This window comes from Megalops cyprinoides, chromosome 9 (assembly GCF_013368585.1).
Source record: "Megalops cyprinoides isolate fMegCyp1 chromosome 9, fMegCyp1.pri, whole genome shotgun sequence".
In the NCBI taxonomy this organism is placed as follows: Eukaryota; Metazoa; Chordata; class Actinopteri; order Elopiformes; family Megalopidae; genus Megalops; species Megalops cyprinoides.
The window spans coordinates 6,253,741-6,279,106 of NC_050591.1; the positions used below are offsets into that span (position 1 = coordinate 6,253,741).

The 25,366-nt window shown below is 45.7% G+C and overlaps 1 protein-coding gene across 2 annotated transcripts; it reads left to right on the top strand.

The window, feature by feature from the left end:
- The first annotated feature begins 876 nt into the window (after positions 1–876).
- LOC118783193 (lissencephaly-1 homolog B-like) lies at positions 877–23,755 on the top strand. 2 transcript variants are annotated; one of them, XM_036536936.1, is made up of 11 exons: positions 877–1,027; positions 11,029–11,189; positions 14,871–14,955; positions 15,814–15,888; positions 16,201–16,407; positions 18,254–18,422; positions 19,778–19,880; positions 20,310–20,538; positions 20,701–20,802; positions 21,098–21,254; positions 21,635–23,755. In XM_036536936.1, exons 2-11 carry the CDS (start codon positions 11,158–11,160, stop codon positions 21,706–21,708), a joined length of 1,233 nt encoding a protein of 410 aa, XP_036392829.1. In that variant the 5' UTR covers positions 877–1,027; positions 11,029–11,157; the 3' UTR covers positions 21,709–23,755. The 2 variants fall into 2 exon arrangements, with proteins under 2 accessions (XP_036392829.1, XP_036392830.1); XM_036536937.1 differs by lacking the exon at positions 877–1,027 and adding an exon at positions 2,203–2,297.
- The last annotated feature ends 1,611 nt before the right edge of the window (positions 23,756–25,366 follow it).

Genomic DNA, 25,366 nt, shown 5'->3' on the forward strand with positions numbered 1-25,366 from the left:
CTTTTGCCCTCTTTCCTCTAATGGAGGAGATTCTAATGGATGTTTCTCCAGCATATATTGTGTGTCTGCTTCGGTTTCCTTGCCGTGTGAAGTCTCTGTCCCTCCTCTCTACAAATAATAATCTAATTTTTTGGTCTGAGTATGCTTTTGTATTAAAATAAATAAAGACAACTAGCAGATAACCATTGTTTTGGATTTTCTGTTACATTATGCCCAGAGGTGTCCATATTATCAGCACTGTTGTGATATAAGACAGCTGTCCATGGTAGAGATTGGACATGTTCCTGGCAATTTTCAAGCATTTGTGGGTGATTTATATAATTTGTTGATTTAAAAGAAATTAATTTCTTCCAAAATCTTACATTCACAAGCAGGTTTTAGCAGCAGTGTTCTGTATCTGTAACATCAGAGTTCACCTTTTTAGTGCAAGCAAAATATGACCTCCATAATTACCACAGATTATGAGGACACTCAAAAAATACGCTCATGATAGTGGTCTAAAATGTAAACCAATTTTATAATTCATTCATACATTTTGTGATGGACAGGCATTGGAGATATCTGTTAAGTATTAGAACCTTCACCTTAAACCACTGCAAAAATGTATGGAAGCCAAACTATTTTGTCCACTCTTCAATTGACTGCAACAAACGATGTCCTAGTCGTTTTTTGGATAGTCTCTTGTTAAAAAGTATGTTCCTTATCTTTAAAGCACTGAAGCGCAGATTGTGCTTATGCCACATGACGCTGTCGTTGGTGTCGGGCAGCTTGCTACACGGTCATCATAAAATTTTGAACACCCGGGCGCATCTTTCGGTCGGGCGCGTGCGAGCCTGTGCGCATGCGCGACGTCCGAAGGCAAATGCGGTGCTGAAAACAAGGATCGCAGGAGACCGAGGGGAGACGAGGCGGCAGAGCGGAGCCGGCCGTGCGAAAGACGTACCGTCGTGTCGAGCGGAAAATACATTTCACCCCAGTTCCGTGCAAGTGTCAGACCAACCCGAGGAAACAGGAGGGACATTAAACGGTAAGATTCCTTACGTTTGGCGTCTGGTGACGCTCTGTTATCTGCGAAAACTAAGTGGAAAAAATGACGTTGTGGCTGTAATTTTTGTACCTCCTTTCTGTGTCTCAAAATGGCGGACAGGCCGTTGGCGGCTGCAGTTTGCTTTCTGGCTGGCTAGATAGCAAACGTTAGCTAACGTAAATTAGCTAGCATACTGTTGCTATCTCGGTAGGAAAAAATCTGGTCGTGTCATCTTGCTGTCCCTTGGCCTATTGATGTCACTCGTTTTCAGGTAGATGTTAGTACATCAACTTTAAATTCTATTAGATAACTGAAGTTATTAGGCAACTTAACCTAGTTAATGCAACTCGCTAACGCCTTACGCTAACGTTAGTTAAGATAACATTAGCTAGCTAGCGACATCTTAGCTTAATGTGATTTTAAAGTTATCTACCCAAAGTTAGCTAGCTTGCGTGTATATGCACCCGATTTTAGTAACGTTTTAGCTAATTTGGTGGTTTCAGTACGTAAAAGTTGTAAGTGTTAAGTTAGCTAAGGAATGTAATTTATATAAAAAAGACCAATTAGACTAACTAAACAGTTAAATTGCACTTAATTGTTATGTCTACCTACTGTCATAGCTAAGTTACAGTTGTTCGGTGGTGGCTCATAAAATGTAGGTCAATATTTTAATGGTTGAAGGCGAGCTGGCTACCGTTAGCTGCCATGCAATAGTGTTGCTTGATAACGTAAACAGCTGACTCGAGAGATGGATACTTAGACTAATGTTAGCATTAACATTTAGTTAATGTTAACTTAATCCATGTTTTAGCTAACTACCTAGTCAGGGACGCGTAGCCTAAATGAAAAGATCGTTCAAGCAAATGACGATTCATACGTCGCTACCTAGTCGGTTGGTTGTTGACGATGACTGCTAACATTTTAAGACGAGAAAATGACAACTTGCCTCAACTAGGTGGTAACGTTAGCTAGATATATTCAGGTAACTAGCTAGTTGGCGAATAGCTGGAATCGGCTGTCTCTCCAGCTATGTGATGCACTAATTCATATGGAATTTAACGTCAGCTGGCTAACGGAGAGACGGCATAAATTGTCATTGATCCAGGTCAGTGATCATCGGAGTAAAGTTAACACAAATGGACGGAGTTCACGTTCAGTGGCTGTCTTGCCTAGCCTCAGCTACTTGTAGGCATGTTCGTATCGAGTTTTGTAGCTAGCTATGCTGAACAAAAGGCACCTAACATTGCTAATGATACCAAGAATGGAGAAGGTAAGTCTAGCGAGCTGAGTTAACCAGTCACCAACAATTTATTGATCGATGACCTTGCTAACGTTAGCTAGCTAACGTGGTTAAAGCTAGCCAGAAAGAAAGAATAGCAAGCTAGAAACCGAGATCGTTTCTGATTATCTGTTGTTGCAAGCTGTCTAACGTTAGTTTAAAAGATCAGCTCAAGGTCGGAAATAAGCGCGAACAAGTCAACTCGTAATTTTGCTCAACTTTATTAAGGTTACTAACGTGGCCTAACGATAACTTGCTAATGTAACGTGGGATACAGGGGGACGCTGTTATAGCTGTGTTGTTGGCTAACGTTAGCAGCAAACTCGCACCGGTCAGCTTAGCAGAGTTTAGCTAAACAAATGGTCATCGTGTCCCAAGTTAACATTAGGTAACCAACTATCACGTTTCCGACACACTGGGTAGCTGTGGTACAACAGACCTAGCCATCTCGCTAACTGCATTTTGTGTGTCTGGCAAGCTAGCTTCTGTTAAAGGGTGGAGTTTCAGGAGAAATGTGTCTTTTTGATGGAAGTTGCGTGGCTATGGTTACTTATCAAAGAGCAGCGTTAGATTGCTAACGTTTTGTCTATATTTTTGGGGTTTCCATTTACAATATACGCGAAACATGAATTAAGATGCATTTTAGGAAAGTGGATGTACGGTTTTGTACTCGTTTCCGGCAGCAGATGTACAGCTGTTTTGGAAAGAGGGCAGGGCGATACTGGGGTAGGTCGGGGGCACAAACTTAGCTAACGTTAAGGTATCCATCGGGTTTTGGCCGAATTCCGATTTAGAAAGGGCCGTTTTGAAAAGATCCACGTAGCTCTCCTTTTCTCGGCGGCGTTGGGCGGAGATCATCCAGCGAGCTTCCTCACTGCCCGGTATTCCGTGATCCACCATAGCCGTTTTTCAGGAGTAACTGTCTCAGGGTGGAGCAGGACTGCGCATGCGAAAAAGATGGGCGTGTGAGGTGGGCTAACGGCGGGTTGTGATCAGCCCGCTTCTCATTTATTTGCTGGATTAGAATCGGCGTGATGTCATTTACCGGCCATCGCGTCTCGTCGGGTGTGGGTGGAGCAGCCGATCTCAGTCCGTCGGTCACAAACGGACAGCATTTGTTGTTCCGCCTTACCGCAGAGGTGACCCTCATCTGGCAGCGAGAGGTTACCGCCCCCCCCGAACCCCTCTGCGCTCTTCCTTGCGCCGGTTGTCATGTGTATCTCTGCCCGTTGCTATGCGGCTGTTTGATGACGATCCGTTTTATTCTGACCATGCAGGAGTTCAGCTATTCCAGAGCGAATGTTTTTTTTAGCTGATGCAGCTGAAAAGAGGGGCTCTATGGAGAAGTGACGCGCATGTTCTATTCCTGTGTATTACCTGCTGCCCTGTTCTGTAGTGTTTTGTATTTATGTGATTCCTTACCGATAATGCTAGTCGTGGATATGAAGACACAACAGTTGTGCAGGTGAAAGGTCATCCAGGTTGGGATTCTCTGAAATAAATCAAATTTTTCCATAGAGTTACTATTGGCAGGGGCTTATCTCCTGAGTTTCGAGAGAGACCCCTGAAGGGGGTTTAAGATCGAGCTGCCCATGGCCTCTGCCTCAGCACTCCACAGCCTCACTAGTGATGCAGTGCTGAAATGTGCACACAATGCACGGCCGCTTTGATTGCCAAATTCTGAGATCTGCGCTTTGAATGCAGTCCAAATGAAGCATAACTCACTGGACCAAAGCAGGACCTTGCACGTGCAGTCCAGGGATCTGAAACGTGCCTTATTTCCATACCAGCAGATTAATGACCTGACCAGGGTGAACAGTGAGATTGTTTTGGTGCTGCTGGCTGTCTGTTTCCATGTTTACCCTTGAGTTTTTCATGCCACTGAACTGTTACTATGAATCTGTTTTTCACTATCTAATTTAGTTCTGCTGAATGGGTTTTGAAAGAGGTGTGGCCTTATGTGAAGTAGTATACTTTCATTTACACCTTCAAAGAAAGATGTTGAAGTCAGCAGTTTATTTGTACCAAATGCATGCAAGCATGCTATGCAGGATCTGAAGCAACTATTTAAATCCACTGTGAGGATTTGAGAGAGAGAGAGAGAGAGAGAGAGAGAGAGAGGAGGGGGCAAGAAAGAGAGAGACAGGTAAACGCAATTCACGGAGAGGTAGAGAGAGACAGAATTGGAGGTGAGGGAGTCCAGCAAGTCCAGTGCTTCAGTTGACATCACACCAGTGCATTTTCAGGGCCAAATGAATTCTGTGATACAGAGAAAATGAAGGGTTTAACGGAATCTGCGGTTTATTGTGGAATTTGGTAAATCGAAGGGTCACCGCCAATTCCCTCTGGGAGCTACCGCGAACATGTTGTAAATCCCGAATGCCCTGACAAAGCCATCTCTGCCCCACAGTTAGAGAAGTGAAGTGCAGGTCCTTGAGCAAGCGCTCCGTAACTTAGCAACAACTTTGCCCGATGCCATGATGCAGAGACGTCGACTTGGATGGTCGCAGCTTGTACGTGCGTAGCAAGCCAGGGAGTAACTTCAATCACGTCTGAAAGAATGTCCAAAGAAAGCAGTAAAGAAGCTCAGAAGTGCAGCCCTGTCAGTAAAATTCAGGGCAGATGAGAATCCGTTATTTTTTATTAATCGGGGGTTTACTATTCTGCAGTTTTTGCATGGGAACATTTAAATTTGCATCTTTAAGACTGCTGGAATAAACTGATGCAGTGTATTAGCTACAATACAGAACAATATTATTTCATTCCATTATTAATAGGAATTCTCAATTTAAGCACTTTGTTAAAATGTCAAGGTGAAAATTGTGTGTGCTCTTTTTTCTGTTTATTATCAAAAAGCTGAAATTCTGGACGTTTTTACAAGAAGGAGGCAGGAGGAAGAGAAGGTGTTATTTGGAATGTCATTTGAGACACTCAAAAAATGGTGTGACTCTACACAAAACCATGGAAAAGGCAGAAACGGTGACACCTGAAAACCCTGTTGGAATCTTAGCTAACAGTGCTGAAAAACATTACTAATCTGCAAGTTGGTTTTAACGTGACACCATTTTGAAACATTGTGTCCTCTCCCGTACTGATCTTGCCTATTATTTGCAAGCACAATTTGGTAATTTAGGGACAATATGGAGGTAAAATTACATCAGCCCGTAAGAAGTTTAATGCAAGAGTCCTGTTCTATTAACTCTATCGGTTTTAGACTAGCAATGTAAAAATTTAAATGTCACACTGTTTATTGCCCTCAGTGGGCTATCTTCACTGTAGCCAAGGGAAGTCACTTGTAAATCCAGATTTAGCGGGAGAAAAAAAGAGAGCAATTGGCATCAAATGTTTTAGTTTTCAAACTATTGACATTTGCCATTTGATAACCAGACACACATCACTGTGATTCAGATTAATTTTAGCCTTGAAATCCAGCAGCAAACTGGAATTATTCAGTCTGGTGTTACCACTGATTTGTGACTGTGTGGGAAACATTCATACATACAGTAAGATTCAGTACTATGTGGCAGCATTTAGCTGTTTTGGTGCACCTGCAGTTAAATGCATTTCTCAGAAAATGAGCAAAAAGCAGTCTGCAAATGCACACCCTGGAATAGCAAATGAAAGGGATCCTGGGATACCACAGCAGGAGGTACAGTGGAGGGTACAGGCTGGTACACTCGATCGAAGGCAGCATCTGAGGGCAAGTGAAAGCCCTGTGTGCGGATTGGGATACCCTTGACCACATGACTCAGCGCCTTTTTGAGGGGAGGGGGAAGTGCTTAGGGGAAGTGAACAAAAATGCCATCTTCAGCTCTGCCTTTTCAATCTGGCTACATGGTAGGTGTGTCTGCAGTGTGAGTGTATATGTGTCGTTCACTGTGTGTGTGCGTGCGTGCGTGCGTGTGTGTGTGTGTGAGTCCAAGTGTATATGACTGTCTCTGTTGTCAGTGTTTGTATGTGATTTTATATCTGAGAGATACTGAGAGAGTGATTGAGTGACTGAGTATGTTGTCACGTTACTGAGCCCTTGTGACATGTAGAACAGGTGAAATGTTTAAAAATGTCTAAAGCGTTTAATAAAGTAATTATGTAAGTCCTTTATGATGCAGCGAATTGTGCTGTGCTTCATAACTGAAAAGAGACTGGTCAGTTATGCTATAGTGGTTGTGATACCTGCTGAATCACTCCTCCTTTCTCCCCTCACTGGAAACACTCCTGTACCACCCTGAACCCCCACCCAGGGGCTGTGTCACCTGGTGATCAGTGCTGTCCAATCAGAGCTCCGACAGCCGTGATCATGTGGTCCCCCTGGCACCTCAGAGGAGGGCTCCATTTACCATCTGTCTCACAGTCCACAGGAATCTGAGTGGATGAGCTTTCTGCCGCATCTCTGAGGGCTCAGGCCTCCATCACACCTGGAGGATGTGCTTATTAATCGGAGATCTGTTTTAAGCAAGTGTTTGCAATCTTCAGCTTAGTGAGATTTGTCACTAAGTTCAGTAAAATGACCTTTAGTGTCTGTTTCCGTGGTAACATCGGTGTAGTTTCTTAATAGTAAACTATTCTTAAAGGTAAATAATTTGCAAAGAGGCGGTTGAACTTTAGAAAGGCTTGTAGGTTTAACTCATGCAAGAATCTAGTTGATACAAGTACAGTGCACATTGAGAGACAACAGTTGTATTTACCAGGGATTTAGATGACAAACATTTCAGACCATCAGTTAGTTTGTGGCTGAGAAGGGCATTTATCATTGTTAATGGAGGATGGAATTTTTGTTTGGTTTATACATTTTGATTGGATTTTGCTTATAAAGATGCACCAGTCACTTGAGTCAACACTGATCGGGAGATAAAAAATGACTACCAAAACAGAAACAAATGTGGCCAGCTTTATAGTGTATAATAGTCTCCCCATCAGAAGAAGCCTAACTGGTTTCAAAAGACTGATGAACGAGAAACTACATTTATTTTAAAAAAGAAGGTGTTTATTTCTGCAGATACATTTCAACCTGACACTGCTGCATTTATTTAACAAAATTAAGTATTTCTAGAAAGTAATAGGCCTGTTTAAAGCCTAGGCTTCTCTATGTGAGTCTTCATAATTACCATAATGTGCATTTTGCCACGTTAGCCAAGTCTCATAATTCTTCACTAAGGTTAATGTTTAAGTAGCTAACCAGGTTTGCTGGCTGCCACATTGATGTTAGCTCCTAACAATAACTGTACACTTTGTATTCATGGCTGACTTGCCAAATATCTCAGTGTGATGGCTAACGAGAGAGCAGTCAGCGAAATAATGTAAAATTACTGCTACCAGATAGATAATGTGAAAAAAAAACTTTGCACAAGTAACTCAGATTATCCATTCTTCCCTGATGTATTTAGCTAACTAGGTGCTTTAAAGTTCTTCTCTACGTATAAAGCTTAGAGTCTAGATGAAAGAGTTTTGCCCACTTAAATAAATTGGTCTGCACAGCACAGCAGTGTCTTTCTGAACTGTGAACAGACACTGCATTCTCTTCCCGTGGATGGATTGATACCAGCTATAAATTATGTTAAACTGTCTACCATAGCAACAATATATAGATGCAATTAAATGCGCAGTATGCCTGTGCAAGCTGAAAAGCTTGAATGGGAAAGAAAAGCCACACCTCTCTTATGGTGTCATCCAGTAAATTAGTAATGTTTTACAGTCCCCTTTATTTTGAGTGCTCCTGGGGGGGCACTCAATTAATCTACAGATTGGTTACATCCCTTGTGTTTTCCATGTTGGTGGTGGCCTGGGAAGGTTTGTAAATGTCTATATGTATGACCCAGATTGAATGTGTCTTGAGAGGATGAGTGAGTGAGTGAATTTGTCTCAGCAGCAAGTGAGTGTGTGAAGAGTGAATGTTGTCAGGAGTGAGAGAGAGAGTGTGTGAGTGAATGTTGTCAGTAGTGAGTGAACAAACGCTTTCAGGAATCATTGGCTTGTGAAAAAAGAGATTTCTGGACATGCCTTTTAACCCAGGTCAGCATAGTATTTTGGACACATTTGGACATAATTGTAAATGTACTGGAGTTTAGCCCAATCAAGATGCACTCTGGAAAGCCTGGGAAGTCAGGCTTAAGCTATTTGGGTGTGGCCAGAGATCCAATGTCATATGTAGTTGATGGCTGTAGAGTGCAATGAATGTGAAGGGCAGAGTGCATTCTGAGTCCATACTGGGCATATCTTTGGGCCTGTAGTGATGACTTTGAAGCACACCTGGCATTGTAAACAGTGAGTGCCACATCTGAGGTAAATCAAGTGTCTAAAGATTCCCTCACTAACAAAGGATCAGAACAATAAACCTTTTTTTTTTTCTTTTTTCAGAAACGCATAACATAAGCAAAAATTTTCTCTAACATTTGTTATGTGTAGTTATTTCAGTCCTCATCAAGATAACATGTCATAATGCAGTTTAAAAATAAATTTGTTTTAGTGTCATAAATAGTACTTTGTACAAAAGTACAACAAAATATATTGAAGTTTTGATAAATAAGAGTCAAATGTATAAAAATACAAAAAAGTTCAAAAAAAAAAAAAAAAAAAAATATATATATATATATATATATATATCATGCCATCTTAAACTATGCAGTAAACTGGTACAGTGACCTAGAGTCAATGCTGCTGTTGAATGCATCTGATACTACATGACTGTCTGCAACGAGGACTTGCGACTTTGGGATTTCACACTACACGTTTGAAAGAGAAGCTAGATAACTTTGTTTGGCTACCAAGCCATGTTAGATACTTGTTCAGCTCATGTTTATTTATGTGTCCCCTCTGGTTTAATAATTTCCAATGCACCGACTGTAACTACAGACATGCGAGTCGCAGATATATTTACCATTGCTTCATTTAGGTAGAATAAGTTAAACACTATAGTTTAACCGCTCATTAACGTTAGCGGTCTTCTACTGATAAACATGGCATTAGCTAGCTTTGTGGGTAACCTAATTTAGCAATGGACAGCGCTATAAGCTGCTGTAAGCGATGTTGCCAGAGAATTTTTAAAAGTGACGAGGCAGAAATGATAGGACCGTCGTTTGTTTACTCGCTAGAACTGCCACACTGTTTCATAAATAAACCTACAATCAAATCTGTCAACCGCTTAGCCTACACCACTCAACTACCATAACGTTAAACGTAATTTTGATGTTTGACTGACGGTACCGGCTTTCACATTACTGCAGCAAAACCAGGCATGGCTGACATGAACGTTGTCAGGCTTATTTAGGCTAAGAGGAGAAGTGATGGGGGATATTTATTATTATTTATGTAATGTATTTCACGTGACAATTATCAATTTACCGTGAACACAGATGATCTCCATTGTGGGCTACTCTGCTTGACTCTGCTTGGGTCAGCTGATTGTTGTGATTTGTGGCGTTCCAAACTCATGTGTTGCCAACATTGGAGTTGCAGTGTGCCCTCTGTTTGACAAACTATGCAAGGATAACACTCATAGCATGGTTGAAGGATCCATCTTCCATCTGTTTCTTTTTTAATTGTCATTTATCGCCCATTATAAACACCGTAACCGATTTAACTGCAATTAGCTCATATCGGCCGATAACGTCAGCACGTCGATTTACTGGTAGGGCTCTACTCTGGAGCAGGCCTCTCTGCTGCCAGTATGACTGTCACCAGAGTAAGTCCACGTGTTGGGAAAGAACCAGCTAAAACAGTTGTTGATGGAGTTTATGTTGCTGTCACCTGCTGTTGACTGGGTTTCTGAAGGGCGGAGCAGCCTGTGTTGCAATAAAATGAGGTGAAATCATAGTGAAGGCAGGGCGCTTGCTGCTGTTTCTGCACTGACAGCTCCTGTCAGGCTCAGCCAGCCAACGGCGTTCTCTTTATTCGTGTATTAAATGTGAGACTTCCACATGGACACATGCGGTTCGTGGTGTATTTATGGGCTGGATGTGGGTGCTGACACTTTAGTATGATGGGTTGTGTTCTTTTTCCACTGGTAACGAGCATTTTGAAAATTCTCTTAAAACGTTAAAATGTTTTTCTTTGGCTCCCTGAACTCACTCAATAAAACATGAAGTCAGTCACGAGTTCAGTTTCCTGGTAAATAGATTTGTATTCTGTCTGTATTTTGGCAAGATGGTTGTCAGCATGTTTCTGGAGCTGTTTGGGTGGGGTTGTATGGAGGTGAGTGGTGATATGGAGGAGCATTTACTGTGTACACTCCTGAAAGGGGCCAGATCGCAGAGCTGCTACTTGGGGAAACTTGTCTCTGTATTCACACACACACGCATGCGTCGCCTTTCCTATGCTAATAGCACAAGGCTGCGTAAATGAATCTTCAAACAGTTCTGCATAGAGCTTAACTCTGAGTGCACAGCATGCAGCATACTGATGATGTCATAGCCGAGAAGGCAGCACTGATAAGCGTGCTGGATTTAGCATTAAGCGCAGTGTTGATGAGAAGAGACACTTTCGGTGAGGATTTTGGTGTCGAGGGGCTTCGGTTGGATTTGAGACTAGCACCCCCACCCCTTCTTCAGAAAGGAGCTCTTCTTAAACCTGTGTACATAAATAAAAGATGACGTTCGAACTGGCAGTGGGTGGGAAAGCACAGCCCTAGGAAAAGCGCTCTGCGGTCTTCCGGGGCATCACTCGCTCCCCCTCACAGGTTGAGCTAAAGATGTCAGCAGTGAATGTGTCTCTCTCCCCTCTCTTGCAGATGAACTGAAGGCCCTCCCAGTGAATGCATCTGGAGTTTGTGTGAGACGAGGATTCCTGGTGACCATTTGGCTGAAGCTCCCGAGTGTCTCCTGCCGCTGCTGACAGCTTCACCTGAGCCTGCGTTACCATGGTGCTGTCCCAGAGACAGCGGGACGAGCTGTGAGTGAAACCGCCCCTCTCTTCGCAGGGCCAGCACAGAGAGCTCGCTGTGGCCGCACAGGTTTTGGGGATCTCACCGATTACTCAGCACAGGGCAGTACAGGCTTTGACTGTCTCAGTACACGGAGCAGACGGCTCAGTGTGTCATCAGGCACGAGGAGTGAAGGCAGTCAGATTGGATGCCTGTTCTGTCCTGTCATGGGTGTCATGGCTGTGCTTTTTATCTTTTAGTGAAGCTGACACGAAGGAGCCAGCCGTGTGTGTGTCATCTGTCAAATCAGACCCACAGGGAGGTGCGGCTGCAGTCTGATCATACGTGATTGGATGTGATTTAGAGGGTAGATGCCTCACTGGCAGAACAGAGCAGAGTTTGTAGATGTGCAGCATTCTGAAGCCGTCGGTAGGCTGTGTGATTCCGGCACTGTAAACCCAGCGACTGTGGCTAGCTGATTTTAGCATCATCCAGCCCAGTTACAAGAAAAATACTGAGCACGGATATTCTCTCATGACCAGATATTCACCTCCTGTGTTCCCTCCACTCTTGCAGCAGGTTCTGGGTGTTAACAGGAACAGGAGATTCCAGTGCTGTCTGTTCCTGTGCTAACTATAATGTTCAATTTCAGACCACGGCCCTTCAGGAATGGCCGCAACAAACCAGCAGCTCTGCAGCCTGCAGAGACAGAAATGCCAGAGTGGAATGCAGAGTTGCATATCTGCTCCGTTTATAGAAAATCTGTCCTGTTAGTTTCTTCATTACCGGCAGGAACACATGGGCTTGTCGAAGTGAGCACTGTCACAAATAATGTGACAAAGGGGTGGGGCCTAAGACTGGTGTTTTCAGCCCACTGTTTTACCTTACTAGACAGCATCTCATCTAGACACTCGTCAGCTTTCAGAAAACTCTCACGTTAATTTTTTGAATAGGACCAAAGGTAAGTTGTGTCGTTTCCCACAGAGGAGAGTATCAGAGTTCACGTGTCCCTGCAGGACACAGTGAGAAAGTAACAGCACAGAGGTCAGGGAGTGAACTGTGGGTTAATGGAGGTCTCTGGAGTAGATTGCAAGTGTGTGGAGGCTGGGGTCTGAATCATGAATGAGTGTAGGTCAGTGAATGAATCGCAAGTGAGTGGAGGGCAGGGACTGAATCACGTGTGAGGGGAAAGCAGGGAAGAAATGTGTATCTAGCGTGTGATCGATGAAGACCACTGGCACATAAGGACACCGCAGTCATGTAGTTGGCAGAACCACAAGGCTCATACACGCAGTCACGGTTTAAGGCACAACCGCAACATTCTTACATGTGGTCGGGTGCTTTCGGCACAGTCATGAAATGCTTAAGACAGGTAGCTACAGTAGTTGGTAAACTTATAATTGCCCTCTCCTGGATTGAAACTTTACCAGGTTTCTGTCAGGCGGTTTCACTTTCTCTAATGATTGCCCGACTGCTCTCCCTTCCTGTGGGTGTCAGCCATTCAGAAAATTCAAGCCGTGCCCATTTTTCAGGAACATTTTGGTGAAACACTGTGGCAGTTGCTGAGAAGGTTGTGCACCAAACACAGACACAGACTGCAGGAGCTCTAGCTGCCAGCACCAGGCTATATACATTTTATAGGTTAGGCCAGGTGAACAGTGCCAGGCTGTATGTACATTTTATAGGCAAGACCAGCTGAATAGTACTACCAATTCAGTGCCTGTTACACTTGTCAGTCAGCAGTGAATTACTTGTGCATGGAACCTTTTTAATTCTATTTTGAGATGCCTGTCGGTTACCCAGTCCCAGCAGTGCTTACCACTCAGTGGAAGTGTTGGGCACTACAGGCAGGAGGTTTGAGGGAGTTACATAAGCAGTGTTATCCACAGGGCCTCAGCCCTTTATCTGTACTGCAGTTGTATATGGAGCATTCATCAGACTGAAATGAACCTACAGTGGAACCTGCAGCATTGGGATGCACAGATAATGTGTAGGTTCTGACTCACTGATCCTGCAGGGGCGTGACTCAATGCAGTAAGGGCGCTGACCTCTCAATATGCAGGTATCCTGGTATTAAGCTATGGTTTATAATGAATAATTCATAAAATCATAAATTCATAAATCATAAAATCAGTATTCAAGGGGTAGATGTGATTAACCCATCTGAGATGGAATGTGAACACTTAAAAAAGTCCAGATGACTCCATTGCATGAATAAGAAGTCTCCCGGGTAGAATGATTTGGTAGTCTGATAGAGCTTGTTAGTAAAAGCCATGTTTCTGGCTCTGTGTGTAAGTGGTGGGTGCTGATGAGTTTGCGTGTTTAGTGTGTTGAAGAGCCACACATTCTGGGCTCAGCTGCAGCTGTGCAGCACTACCCTCCACCTCGTCGAGGGGGGGGTGTGAGTGAAAGGAATAGCCAGGCCCCTGGCCTCTGGTGTCAGAAGCCCTGCAGATTGTGTGTGAAAGGGTAAACTGGCATTGCACAAGGCGACATGGGGGAACCTGGGGGAAAGCAGTGTTAAAGTAGGCCCCACGGTCCAAAGGAAACCAGGGCCTCACAGAGGAAGTGACATCACCACCTCACCGCTCGTGTTTATGACCATTTTCTGTGTCTGCTTGCGACGTCTTATATTTTTTAAGAGGGAGAGATGAGTGTGTGTACATGTTCAAGGTGGGTGTATGTGGTGTGTGTCTCAATTCAAATCAGTTAAAATTTGCTTCATTGACAATATTTACACAATGTATTTCACGCCAAAGTGCATACACACACACACATTATATATATATATATATCTGATACCCTACGTGTAAAAGAGAAAAAGAAGCAAATAAATTAGAGATGAGGTGAGATGATGATTTAAGTAGGCTTGGACTGCGTGGTAGTAGCCAGGGTTACTGTAGTAGCTGCTGTGCAGCTGTCAGTCTGTCACAAGTGGTAACCTGCACATAACCTTCAAGGAACTTTGGCTAACCTGCACGTAACCCTCAGGGAACCTTGGCTAACCTGCACGTAACCCTCAGAGAACCTTGGTTAACCTGCGCATAACCATCCTCAGAGAACCTTGCCCATTTTTCTTTCAGCTTGTGGTCCGAGTACAGTTAGTGGTTCTCAACCTTATGTTACAAGTCGAAGACAAACACAAACTTTACCATCTTCAGAACTTCAGCCAGCAAAGTAGCTAGCATGGTATGTCATATTTCATTCATTTGGCAGAGGATCTTAATATTTCATCATTTCCTCCCATTTTGGGCCCTGTTGCCTGCATTTGGCAGGCCCTCGTGGCTACACTCACGCTCCATCAAATCTCCATCCCCTGCTTTCATTCAGGGAGCCACACAGCATAATCTCCCACTGCTGGGTGACTGTCACTTATAATTATTTTCCTTATCTTTGCAGGTTCCGTAATTTCATTTTTTTGTAATTATTTTGAGTAGATTGAATAGGAGCAAGCCTGAGAGAGAATTGCGAAGAGCCAAATCAGCTAATTATGTGAAGACCAGCTATTAAAAATAAGAATCCTTGTCAGTCATATGTAAGATGGATTGTTTCAGCGTGTGTGTTTAAAGCAGAGCCGTGTGTCTCGGTCCTGCTCCTTTGTGCTGCCTGAGCCTGCAGCCGCACACTGCAGCTGTTTTCAGTGTGAGACAAGTGCAATCAGACTCCTGATCAAGGGAACTCATTAAGGCCTTTTTTTCCCCCTCTTACAGAAACCGAGCAATAGCCGACTATCTCCGCTCCAATGGCTATGAAGAGGCATATTCGGTTTTCAAGAAGGAGGCAGAGTTAGACATGGTGAGTTGCAGAGAAATGTGCTTCCACTGAGTGTCCTTTGGTCTGCATCTGCATCTATACTGGCAGAGAGGACATGCTGCAGTCCTCTGCTCCAAGTTACAGAGAGAGCCAGAATTGGCTTCGTATCTAGCAAATATGGTTGAGACTGGATTGAAGTGGCTAGCTATCTTGCTAATTATCACTAATTATATTCAGCCAGTGCAATCCATTTGTATCTGTACTTGATAGCTAACAGAAGATACCCAGTGAGTTAAAAACGGGCTGCATTTGCTTGGCATCTTGGTTTAACTAGCTAGCTAGATAATAACATATAAAAATATACTGCATCCTTCTTATATGCAGATTCATGTACATTTTATTTGTTGTATTGAGCCTTGATTAATTCACATTTGTAAATACCCATTGGTAAGCAATATTGCTAGCATTCTTTGTTGCACTTGATCTGTTCAAAATTAATGTCTTCACAAAAGCACACATACCAAAATGGCAAGAAGCTCACATGTGTTCAGCCAGTAAGAGGAATTGCTAAAAAGTCTGCTATTATTTTGGGCCACAATACCTTACAAATTGAAGTGTCATATTCCAAAACAGTGCTCCCAGTGTGCTGTATTTATTATGGGTCAGTATTTGTAAACTGATATAAGCAAATTGAGACTAATGTGGGTGTGGGTGCATGGCCCTGAAGGTTTACTTTAGTAAAACCAGATTTATCAGTTTTGTAGAACCTTTTACTGTAGCAGTAGCCAGCAGCCAGGCTGAGGTTCATGCTGTGGTGTGCCATGCTGTGTGCAGGGAGGAAAGCTTCCCCTGTGTGTGTATGTGTGTGTGGTGCTTCATTCTCTAACTCATTTTCCCCAGAATGAAGAACTGGATAAGAAATACGCGGGGCTTCTAGAGAAGAAATGGACCTCAGTCATCAGGTTACAGAAGAAGGTGTGTAACTTTATATAATCTTACAGAAGACGTGCAGTTTTAGTCAGATTAGTGTGTAAATTACTCAGATAACATGTGTGTGTTTCTACTCAGATTACCTGAGGTGTACAAAGTCAGTCAGATTACAGGTGTGTAGTTTTAGATTTCAGAGGATGGTTTGCAGTTTTGCCCCAGTGTTTTTTTTTTTTATTATTGTTAGAATCGCTTCTGTCACTAAATGAACTGATTGTGTGATCAGTGTGGAGTCCTTCAGGGTGGGAGCTGGGTATCTGGTTCCTGCTGGTGTCTTAGTAATGGAAGTGCTTTTTTCAGGTTATGGAATTAGAATCAAAGTTAAATGAAGCGAAAGAAGAGATCACTTTAGGAGGGCCAATTGGACAGAAGCGAGACCCCAAAGAGTGGATCCCCCGTCCCCCAGAGAAGTACGCCCTGAGCGGCCACCGGAGCCCTGTCACCCGGGTCATCTTCCACCCTGTGTTCAGCGTCATGGTGTCTGCCTCGGAGGATGCCACAATAAAGGCAAGTGGCTGACAGTCTGTCTGTGTATGTCTGTCAATGTCTCTCTCTCTCTCTCTCTCTCTCTCTCTCTCTCTCTCTCTCTCTCTCTCTGTGTGTGTGTGTGAATCTGTATTTACTGTTGATATTTCTTTGTCTCTCTCCCTGTAACAGATTGTGAGATATTTGTGTGTGTGTTTGTGTGTGTTGCAGACACCCCCACCCCTGGTCACAGCTAGAACTCAGGTTGTGTCTCTGTTTGTGGGCTCCTGTGGCCACAGATTTCTAAAGATATATTTACATATACACATATATATGTATACACACACATAACAAATACAAAGGAAACAAAGGGGGAAAATGGTAGTTACTCACTCTTCCTCAGGCTACAGCAGGCTGAAACATACCGCACCAATACTGGGGCTGTTGGTCCTTCCCGTGGAAGGATTTTCTGTGTTTTATTTGACATCTGATGTAAATTATTCATCATTTGGGAAGAGTATTTGGAAATGCACATTTCTTATTTTTAATATTTTTCACAGTAAAGGAGTAAATCCCTCTGTTTCTGCCTCACCTGTCTGCACAGGGACCACATGTCCACTTCTCTTTTGGTACCTTTTTCAGCTGCCAGGGTGTGGTCACTGAGCCTGTACTTGGTCAGGATCTGTGTCTGCTTTGTGTCTCTGACCCTGTGTAATCCCCGTTTAGGGCCCGATGGCAGTTAAGTTTATTTTGTGTTTTGGGTTCATTGTCCCGATGTTACAGATTTGACATTTCTGTTTGCTTTATAATTTGGGTTACTCCAATTTGTTGCTGGTTTGCAGCGCTGTTCTGAAACCTGTGTGTGTTGCTGCTGTTGGGCTAGTTTCAAAGCCACCTGGCTCTTTTCTCGGCTCAACTCTTGGGTTTGAAGTGCCTTAAAGTGCAGTGACTTACGAGGGCTTGATTTTAGGTAATAAATATCCAGAAAGGATATTTATTATCAATGAAACAAGCCTAATTCTGTTCTGTAGGCATGCGTTGGTCTCTTCCTTTTAGGCCAAGATATTGGTAACTTAGAATGTGCTGTGGGGTGGTGTTCCCTAGAATGAAGAATCTGCTGTGTTGAGATGTGGATCTTGGGTTTGATTTTTATTTATTTTTATTTATTTTTTTGGAAGATTTTTTAAATCTACTGTAAATGCCCAGCTCTTACAGTCTCCAGCAGATCCAGGTTTTGCTGCAGTCCTTCTGCTGTAGGTGACAGCAGCACCAGGTCATCTGCACAGAGCAGAAGTTTGACTCCTGTGGTGTTTGGGGTGAGGCCGGAGGCTGCAGATTCAACAACACTGCAGACTCACTGATGTAGATGTTGAACAATGCTGGAGTCATCCTGCAGCCCTGCCTTGCCCCACACCCTTCAGTGAGGAATTCTGTTCTTTTCTTGCCAAGTTTTATTCCACATCTGTTACTCGCAGATTTTATAGGTTAAGCTCTCATGGCAAATACAATCAAATGCTTTCTTAAAATCAATGATGCATGCAAATGTTGTTACCTTATTTTTTGGTGAACATGCTAACTTATCAGGGTGTGTAGGGTGCAGATATGGTCAGTAGTTCGGTGATGTGGTAAATCCAGTCTGACTCTGTAAGGAGGGCCTGTATTCGGGCTTTGAGAATATAGCAGAAAACCTTCCCCTGGTAATTATAGGGGTCAAATTTATCTCTACTCATATATTGGGGATATAAGCACTTGCATCCAGATTTCAGGGAAGCGGCCAGTTTGTAGAACCAGGCTGAATAATTTCAGTAAGGTCCTCTGCAGCTCGGGAGTGCTGTGATTACGGTAGTAAAGTTTGTCTATAGCCTGAGCAAGTATCCTCTGTCTCCAGGTGTGGGACTATGAGACGGGGGACTTCGAGCGCACGCTGAAGGGCCACACGGACTCTGTGCAGGACATTTCCTTCGACCAGACCGGCAAGCTGCTGGCCTCCTGCTCCGCTGACATGACCATCAAGCTCTGGGACTTCCAGGGGTTCGAGTGCATCAGGACCATGCATGGTGAGCACCAGACCACGAACGGTCAGGACGAGAGGAAAGGACCTCCGCGCAGGGAACGGGAGATAACTATGTACGGTCAGGGCAGGATTGCAGGGTACCAGAGAGGACCGCAGTACCAGCTACCGGACAGGACCGCATACAGTCACCGAGAGAATAGGGCGTGAAGGGGAGGAGTTGCACCAGAAGGCTGTAATTGTTGGGGAAATGAGTGTGTCCTGGGCAGGGGCAGATTTGCCCATTATCTCTTTGTGTGAATGTTGTGCGGAGAGGGAGAGCGGTATTCTGTAATACTCAGCCGCAGCACCCAGCTCTGCCTGCCTGTTTAATCTGCACACTGAGGCTGCCTTCATTACTACACCACATTGCCTGACGCTCCGGGCGTGTGAAACGTGGCTTTTCGGCTCTGCCTCGGTGCAGAGGGCGGGGTCGGGAGCCGTGGCTGGGAGCTTTCCGAACGTGAGTGCCTGCGTGAAATGGCAATCACCCGGCAGATCACTGCAGCGTGTCTAACAGCACGTGTGACGGTGCCCCCAGGCCCCGGCCACACAGCGGGGCTCTCACACGATGCGCTGCTTCCCTGTCTCCAGCACGGAGGAGCTCAGTCAGAGAGTAACACTAACACTGATTTAATGCAGTCTCACCCAGTCTCAGATAACCAGCATTTTATACACTCTCAGTCAAAGGGACATTCTGCTGTAAGAGACCAGCAGCACATGAGACACCACACACACACACACACACACACACACACACACACACACACACACACACCCACACACTCATACTCCCTCAAAAGCACACACACACACACACACACACACACTCATACTCCCTCAAAAGCGCGTGCGCACACACACACACACACACGAACACACTTAGACATGCTCTCACACACAGTCACACACGCGGATGCTTTCCTGGTGGGGGGGGGGCTCCGTATTGGTAGAGGATTATGAGATTTGGAGAGCAGTTTAATTATCCTCCCCAAGACGAGAAGTGGAGTCTGCCCCCCTCAGCCTGCCTGCCAGTCTCCATGCTCTTCCTCACATGTTCAGCTGTGTAATTAGTTTCTCTCAGAACAAAGCAGCCCCAGGCTAATTGGTCCTCTCCCTCTCTTTGACTCCCTAATTTATTTAAACCCCGTTTTCACACGTTCAGACAGAGGCACTGGTTATGGAGAAGCCCTGTGCAGGCAGGGTGATGAGGAAGGTGTTAATGTGGTCTGGGCGTCTGTGCGTGTAAGCATTTATTAAAGGCTTTGTTACACCCCAGTTTAACACGCTGTCTTTAAAATGGTGGATTCTGTGATTCCCTGTGAATGAAGACTTCAGTTGAATCCTCTTTGTGTGTTTTAGGACACGACCACAACGTGTCGTCTGTCGCGATCATGCCCAATGGAGACCACATTGTGTCTGCTTCCCGAGACAAAACCATTAAGATGTGGGAGGTAGCAACGGGGTGAGTATCTGTAACTCTCTGGGATTGAGTTAACTGGCTGTTGCTCGGGGCACGGCAGGGTTCATATTGGGGTAGGTAGTGGGTTACATTTTGGGGTGTGTATTGGGTTGGTTATTGGGGTGTATAGTGAGGCTCATATTTGGGTGTGTAGCGAGTTAGGTATTGGGGTGTATAGTGGGGCTCATATTGGGATATGTAGTGGGACACGTTTTGGGGTGTATAATGGGTTGGCTGTTGGGGTGTGTTGCAGGGTTCATATTGCAGTGTATAGTGGGTGGGTATTGGGGTGCATAGAAGAGTTCATGTTGGGGTATGTGGAGTACGAAGCAGTAGGTTTCTCAAGTTGACTCCTACATTCTTCACACTGATGAGCAGTGTGAGAGCAGCACAGGGGTAGTGCTGTCTGACCGCGGCTCGCCCGCCCCACAGGTACTGCGTGAAGACCTTCACGGGCCACCGAGAGTGGGTGCGCATGGTGCGGCCCAATCAGGACGGCTCCCTGATCGCCAGCAGCTCCAACGACCAGACGGTGCGGGTGTGGGTGGTGGCCTCCAAAGAGTGCAAGGCGGAGCTGCGGGAGCACGAGCACGTGGTGGAGTGCATCTCCTGGGCCCCCGAGAGCTCCTACCCCACCGTCCTGGAGGCCACAGGCTCCGAGGTCAGGCCACCGCGTCGCTCTCACTGCCTGCAACACGCTGCGAGCGCGTGAGAATGTGTGCGGATGAAGCCGAGCTCGGCACATCCTAGCCGCTGAGCCTGATATGAGGAGGGCAGCAGAGGCCCAGCACTCACCCCACCCCATTTCCGCTCTCTCTGACAGATGAAGAAGAGCGGGAAGCCCGGGCCCTTCCTCCTCTCGGGCTCCAGAGACAAAACCATCAAGATGTGGGACGTCAGCACCGGCATGTGCCTTATGACACTGGTGAGTGTGTGCGTGTGTCAATTAGTGGGAGATCTGACCGGTGTGTGTGGGTCTCTCTCAAGGTGGCCATGATAACTGGCTGTATCTCTCTTAGGTTGGCCATGATAACTGACTGTATCTCTCTGGTTTGGCCATGATAACTGACTGTATCTCTCTTAGGTTGGCCATGATAACTGACTGTATCTCTCTTAGGTTGGCCATGATAACTGGCTGTATCTCTCTTAGGTTAGCCATGATAACTGTATGCGTGTGTCTCTCTTAGGTTGGCCATGCTAACTGGCTGTGTTTCTTTCAGGTTGGCCATGATAACTGGGTGCGGGGCGTGATGTTTCATCCGGGAGGCAGGTTTGTGGTGAGCTGTGCTGATGACAAGACCCTGCGCATCTGGGACTACAAGAACAAGCGCTGCATGAAGACCCTGTGTGCCCACGAGCACTTCGTCACCTCTCTGGGTGAGTGTGCAGCCCCTGCTCGGCCAGAGGCCGCGGCACAAGGTTCTGACACCGGGACAGCATCCCTGCTGATGCTGCAGGCAGCTGGGGGATGGCTCCTCCCTCTGAAGGTGGGGCTTTGGGGAGTATCAAGGCTGGGGAGCTCTTGGGAGACGCTAGCTGGCTGTCCTGGCTCCTCTTAGACGATCCTTAAAACCACCTTCAGAAAGGCAGCGCTGCACATACCATTTCTGTTTGGTGCTGTTTGGTGTGTTTTCCCTTTGTCCTCATTTTTTCCTCATGGCTCTTTTTCGGGTTTGATGTGTGACACAGTACCATGACATTCCTGTGTTAGTGATGGGGTTTCCCTGGCTGATAATGCCTCACTTCTCTCCCTGCAGATTTCCACAGGGTGGCGCCGTATGTTGTGACTGGCAGCGTAGATCAGACTGTAAAAGTTTGGGAGTGTCGCTGATCATCCCAGCAGGACCACGCCCACCCCGCCCCACCCCGCCCTGCCCTGCCAGACACTCTTGGCCCATGGTTACACCCATCGAGCTCTGTTTAAATAACTATTGTCCTTTTATGTAAATTATTCTGGATGTAGATTGAGCTATTAAATGTTACACAAAAAGTATTCTTGCATGGTGAATCCAAAATTGTATACTGTAAATGTACATAACGTTGTGTAGGAGTACCATAGGGTTAACCCAGCCTACCTGCTGAAGGCCCGTATTGATCATGCTGATACCGGGAATTCATGCGGGGCACTAAACTTAATGACCGTGTCTTTCTCACGTGTTCCATTACTCTGTCTATATTTTCATTTAGCTTTCTTTTCTCTCTGTTGTGGTGTGTTGGTGCCTCAGGTTGAGGAGAGCACAGCTGTATGAAAGGGGGCTGGTTACTGGGGTGTTCTGTGGCTCCAAAGTGCACGGACTGTGGACCTTTGCGTCAGGCTGTTATCGGGATGGTCTTTAGCTGCAGAGCACCCTGACTGTGGATTGTGTCAAGCTGTTAACTGGCTGCTCTGTAGCTGTGGAGCGTCCTGGCTGTGGGCTGTGTGTCGGGCTGTTATTGGAGGATGCTGCCCCCTGTCTGTGTGGCCCTGCATAGCACTCGGACACTGCCCCCTGACTCCACGGTGCTTCGGGCTCCCTCCTTCCTGCTGCTCCTGCGGTCTCCAGTGCTCTCACAGGGTCCTGTTGTAGAGGACTAGATCTTGTCCCTGCATCTGGGCCTAGTCCCTTCTGGTGACACCAGGTCCTGGTCAGCGTGCTGAGGGGTGTGGCCAGAGCTGGGGAGAATGACAGTCTCCCCTTGAGTTGTATGTCAGGGGATGCAAAGATCCCTCCCCAAAGAGAAGGAAGAGAATGCGTTCACATTTGTACTTTTGGAAGCGAAAAGCCAGAGGAGCTGAAGGGGAACGTTTAAGCCAGGAAGGGAATGTTCGATGCAGGGGGCCTCTCCCCACATGGGACCTGTTTGTCTCCACTAAATCCTGTCCCCACGTCTTTGGTCAGGTCTGACCGAGGAATTAGAAGAGTTACAAAAGTAATGAATGTGTGTGGTTATAGTGTAGCCTGTGACACTCAAAATGCTGCTCATCTTGTTTGAACTTAACATCTGCAGCTGTCAAGCTTTAGAGAGCAGATCTTTGTAGCTGTTAATGAAGGCCTCCCTCCTGTGGTCACAGCACAGTTCTGTTTGCACACAGGTTGGTTTCTGTAGTCTGCACGATTGAAGAAGAGCTGTGGCTTAGCCTTTTGTTAGGGGATTATGGGACTGTGGTAGACTGGGCTAGAGGAAGGAGGGTGCCCCCTGGTGGACATCTCCAGGGCCTCCTGTAGAGTAACTTGCTGTTTGAAGAGGACAGAGCCAGACTTCATCAATCAGTATGTGAGATTCCTTTCCTGTTCTGTCTGTGCTGCTGAGGTGGGCTCGTCTGAGCCCCGTGGAGACTGTCGCATGGCCCGAAGGCCAGCCAGAGAGGCCTGCACTGAGGTGAAAGGGGATTGCTTTTCGCTCAGTGTCGTGTTGTGCAAAGTGTTCTGTATCCTGTAAACTCATGAACGTTAAGCCAAAAACAAAAAAAAACATCAGGCGTGGAGGAGGTTCCATTCCCCAATGTTTCCCCAGAGAGGTCTGCAGCGTACCCATCAGCTCTCACTGGAGGCCTGAGTTATGGCCTGGGCCTTGGGCTGCCCACTGGGGCAGAGGTGGAGGCCTGACTGGGAATCTCCCTCCCTGAAAGTGAATCTTTGAATCCTTACACGCTGGTCTTAATCCTCGTGATGAAAGGTGCCCTGAGAGAAAGCCACTCATTTCAAAGCCATCTCTGTGCCGTATCGGGACAGAGAGACAGGTGCCGCGCCGAGTCCTCCAGCCCGGTGCCTGTCTGTCTGTCCCGCAACGTGAAAAGACTGAAACCTGCTGCTTGAATGGGATTTCACTCTCCACTGTCTCACTGTCCACACACTTGTTAACAGTATATCTGGATGTCATTGTTTGCAACATAATTAAAAATCATCTGTAAAAATGCTGTCTTAATCGGGTGTTTTGTTTAACATGGTGTCCCCACCTATATCTTAAATAAGTTCATGCACAGACTGTTTCAGCTTACTGCAATGCTGTTTTAAATTTCACAGCTCAAATACTTAAAATTAGTTCTGAAATGTTATATATGGACTCTCTTTACTCATTTTAAAAGGGGGATTTAATTTCATCTAAACCCAAGCTAAAGGCATAAATATTAATCTGATGTGTGAATAATGTATTATCAGTCTTGGTGATGTATGCTTCCTGAGCAGGGCCATTGTGAGGTGAATATGAAAATGGCAGTTTGGGGATGGCTGGGACAGACCCTTTCTGCAGAGAAATGAGTGTTGATGGAGCTAAACCTTTCTCAAAGAACACACTTTTGTTCAGACTGTTTGGAGACACGTGGGAGATGCACACATTTTCACCCAAAAGCTAAACAGCACTAGGCAGGAAATGGTGTCTTAGCCTCCTCCACCAAGTCAAACCTGAGCCGCAAAAAAAACTTCCATGTAGACACAGCACAACCTCCTCCTACTCTGATGAAAGTGTTGATTTCTATAAAGATGGCCCTGAGACCTGCTGAAGCACACATACAGGATGAATTATTCAGAGTCCTGTCACACACAGGCATGCTCTCTTCTGTGCCAGTGCTACACCAGGAAGTGCTGAGGAGACGAGATGACGTGCTGCCCTCTCGCCGATTTAGAGGCAAAATTCTTGATCTACTGCAGGGCAGTCGGTGCTGATTGTCAGTACTGAGGGGCAGTCTGGTGATTGTTAGTTTTCCAGGGCAGTCAGTTTTGATTAGGTATCAGTACAGCAAGACAGTCAGTAGTTACTGAGTGTCAGTACTGCAGTCAGTGTTGAGTGTTTTTAGTGCCAGAGTGGGGTGGCAGGCGGGAGAGGCAGCGCCCCGCCTCGGCATTCAGTGCTGGATGTGCGTCGGTTTGGTCATACACATTAAACGAGCACAAAGACACAGGGTGTCTTTGTGCCCGTTTAAAAAGTGTTTTTACAAAGTGTCAGGGCTTGTGAGAAAACTGCTCTCCTCTCGTGCAGTTCTGATCATTCCTCCCTAATAGCCACGTGCATCTGCAATTCCTAAAGAGCTCAGACGCTAAGAAGCGATTTTTTTCCAAGAGATGATGATTCAGACCGTGCCCCCGCACTCCGGGGGAGGGAGGGGAGAGATTTGGGGCGCAGATGTCGGGGGGCAGAAGCATGAAGCGGGGAAATGACATCCGTCAGTGGCGTGGGGCGATGGCACAGTGTGGCTGCATGGCATTAAAATTTAAACTCTAGCACGCCGGGCTTTCACCCTTCAGCAGCTGCTCTTCAGCTACACACTCACCTGCACAGTGGCCTTTCAGTTAATGCTGAGCAAGCCCAGCTGAAGACCTCCCGCTCTACTCCAGCCATCCCTGATCCCCCAGCTCCTCTGCATGGTCCCCTGGAGACTGCTGTTTTGAGGCCTGTCCCCGACCATTTAGCTGTAGATCTCCATAGCATAGTGTAGCATAGTGGTAAGGAGCAGACCTCCTAACTGAAAGGTTGCTGAAAGGTTCAATTCCCCACTAGGGCTCTGCTGTTGT

Bases quoted from the DNA above. Each gene is read 5' to 3' on its own strand.
- LOC118783193 (XM_036536936.1), top strand. From the start codon at position 11,158: ATGGTGCTGTCCCAGAGACAGCGGGACGAGCT. The intron at 20,539-20,700 runs GTCAGGCCACCG...TCTCTCTGACAG, and splicing joins TGGAGGCCACAGGCTCCGAG to ATGAAGAAGAGCGGGAAGCC. The intron at 20,803-21,097 runs GTGAGTGTGTGC...TGTTTCTTTCAG, and splicing joins GCATGTGCCTTATGACACTG to GTTGGCCATGATAACTGGGT.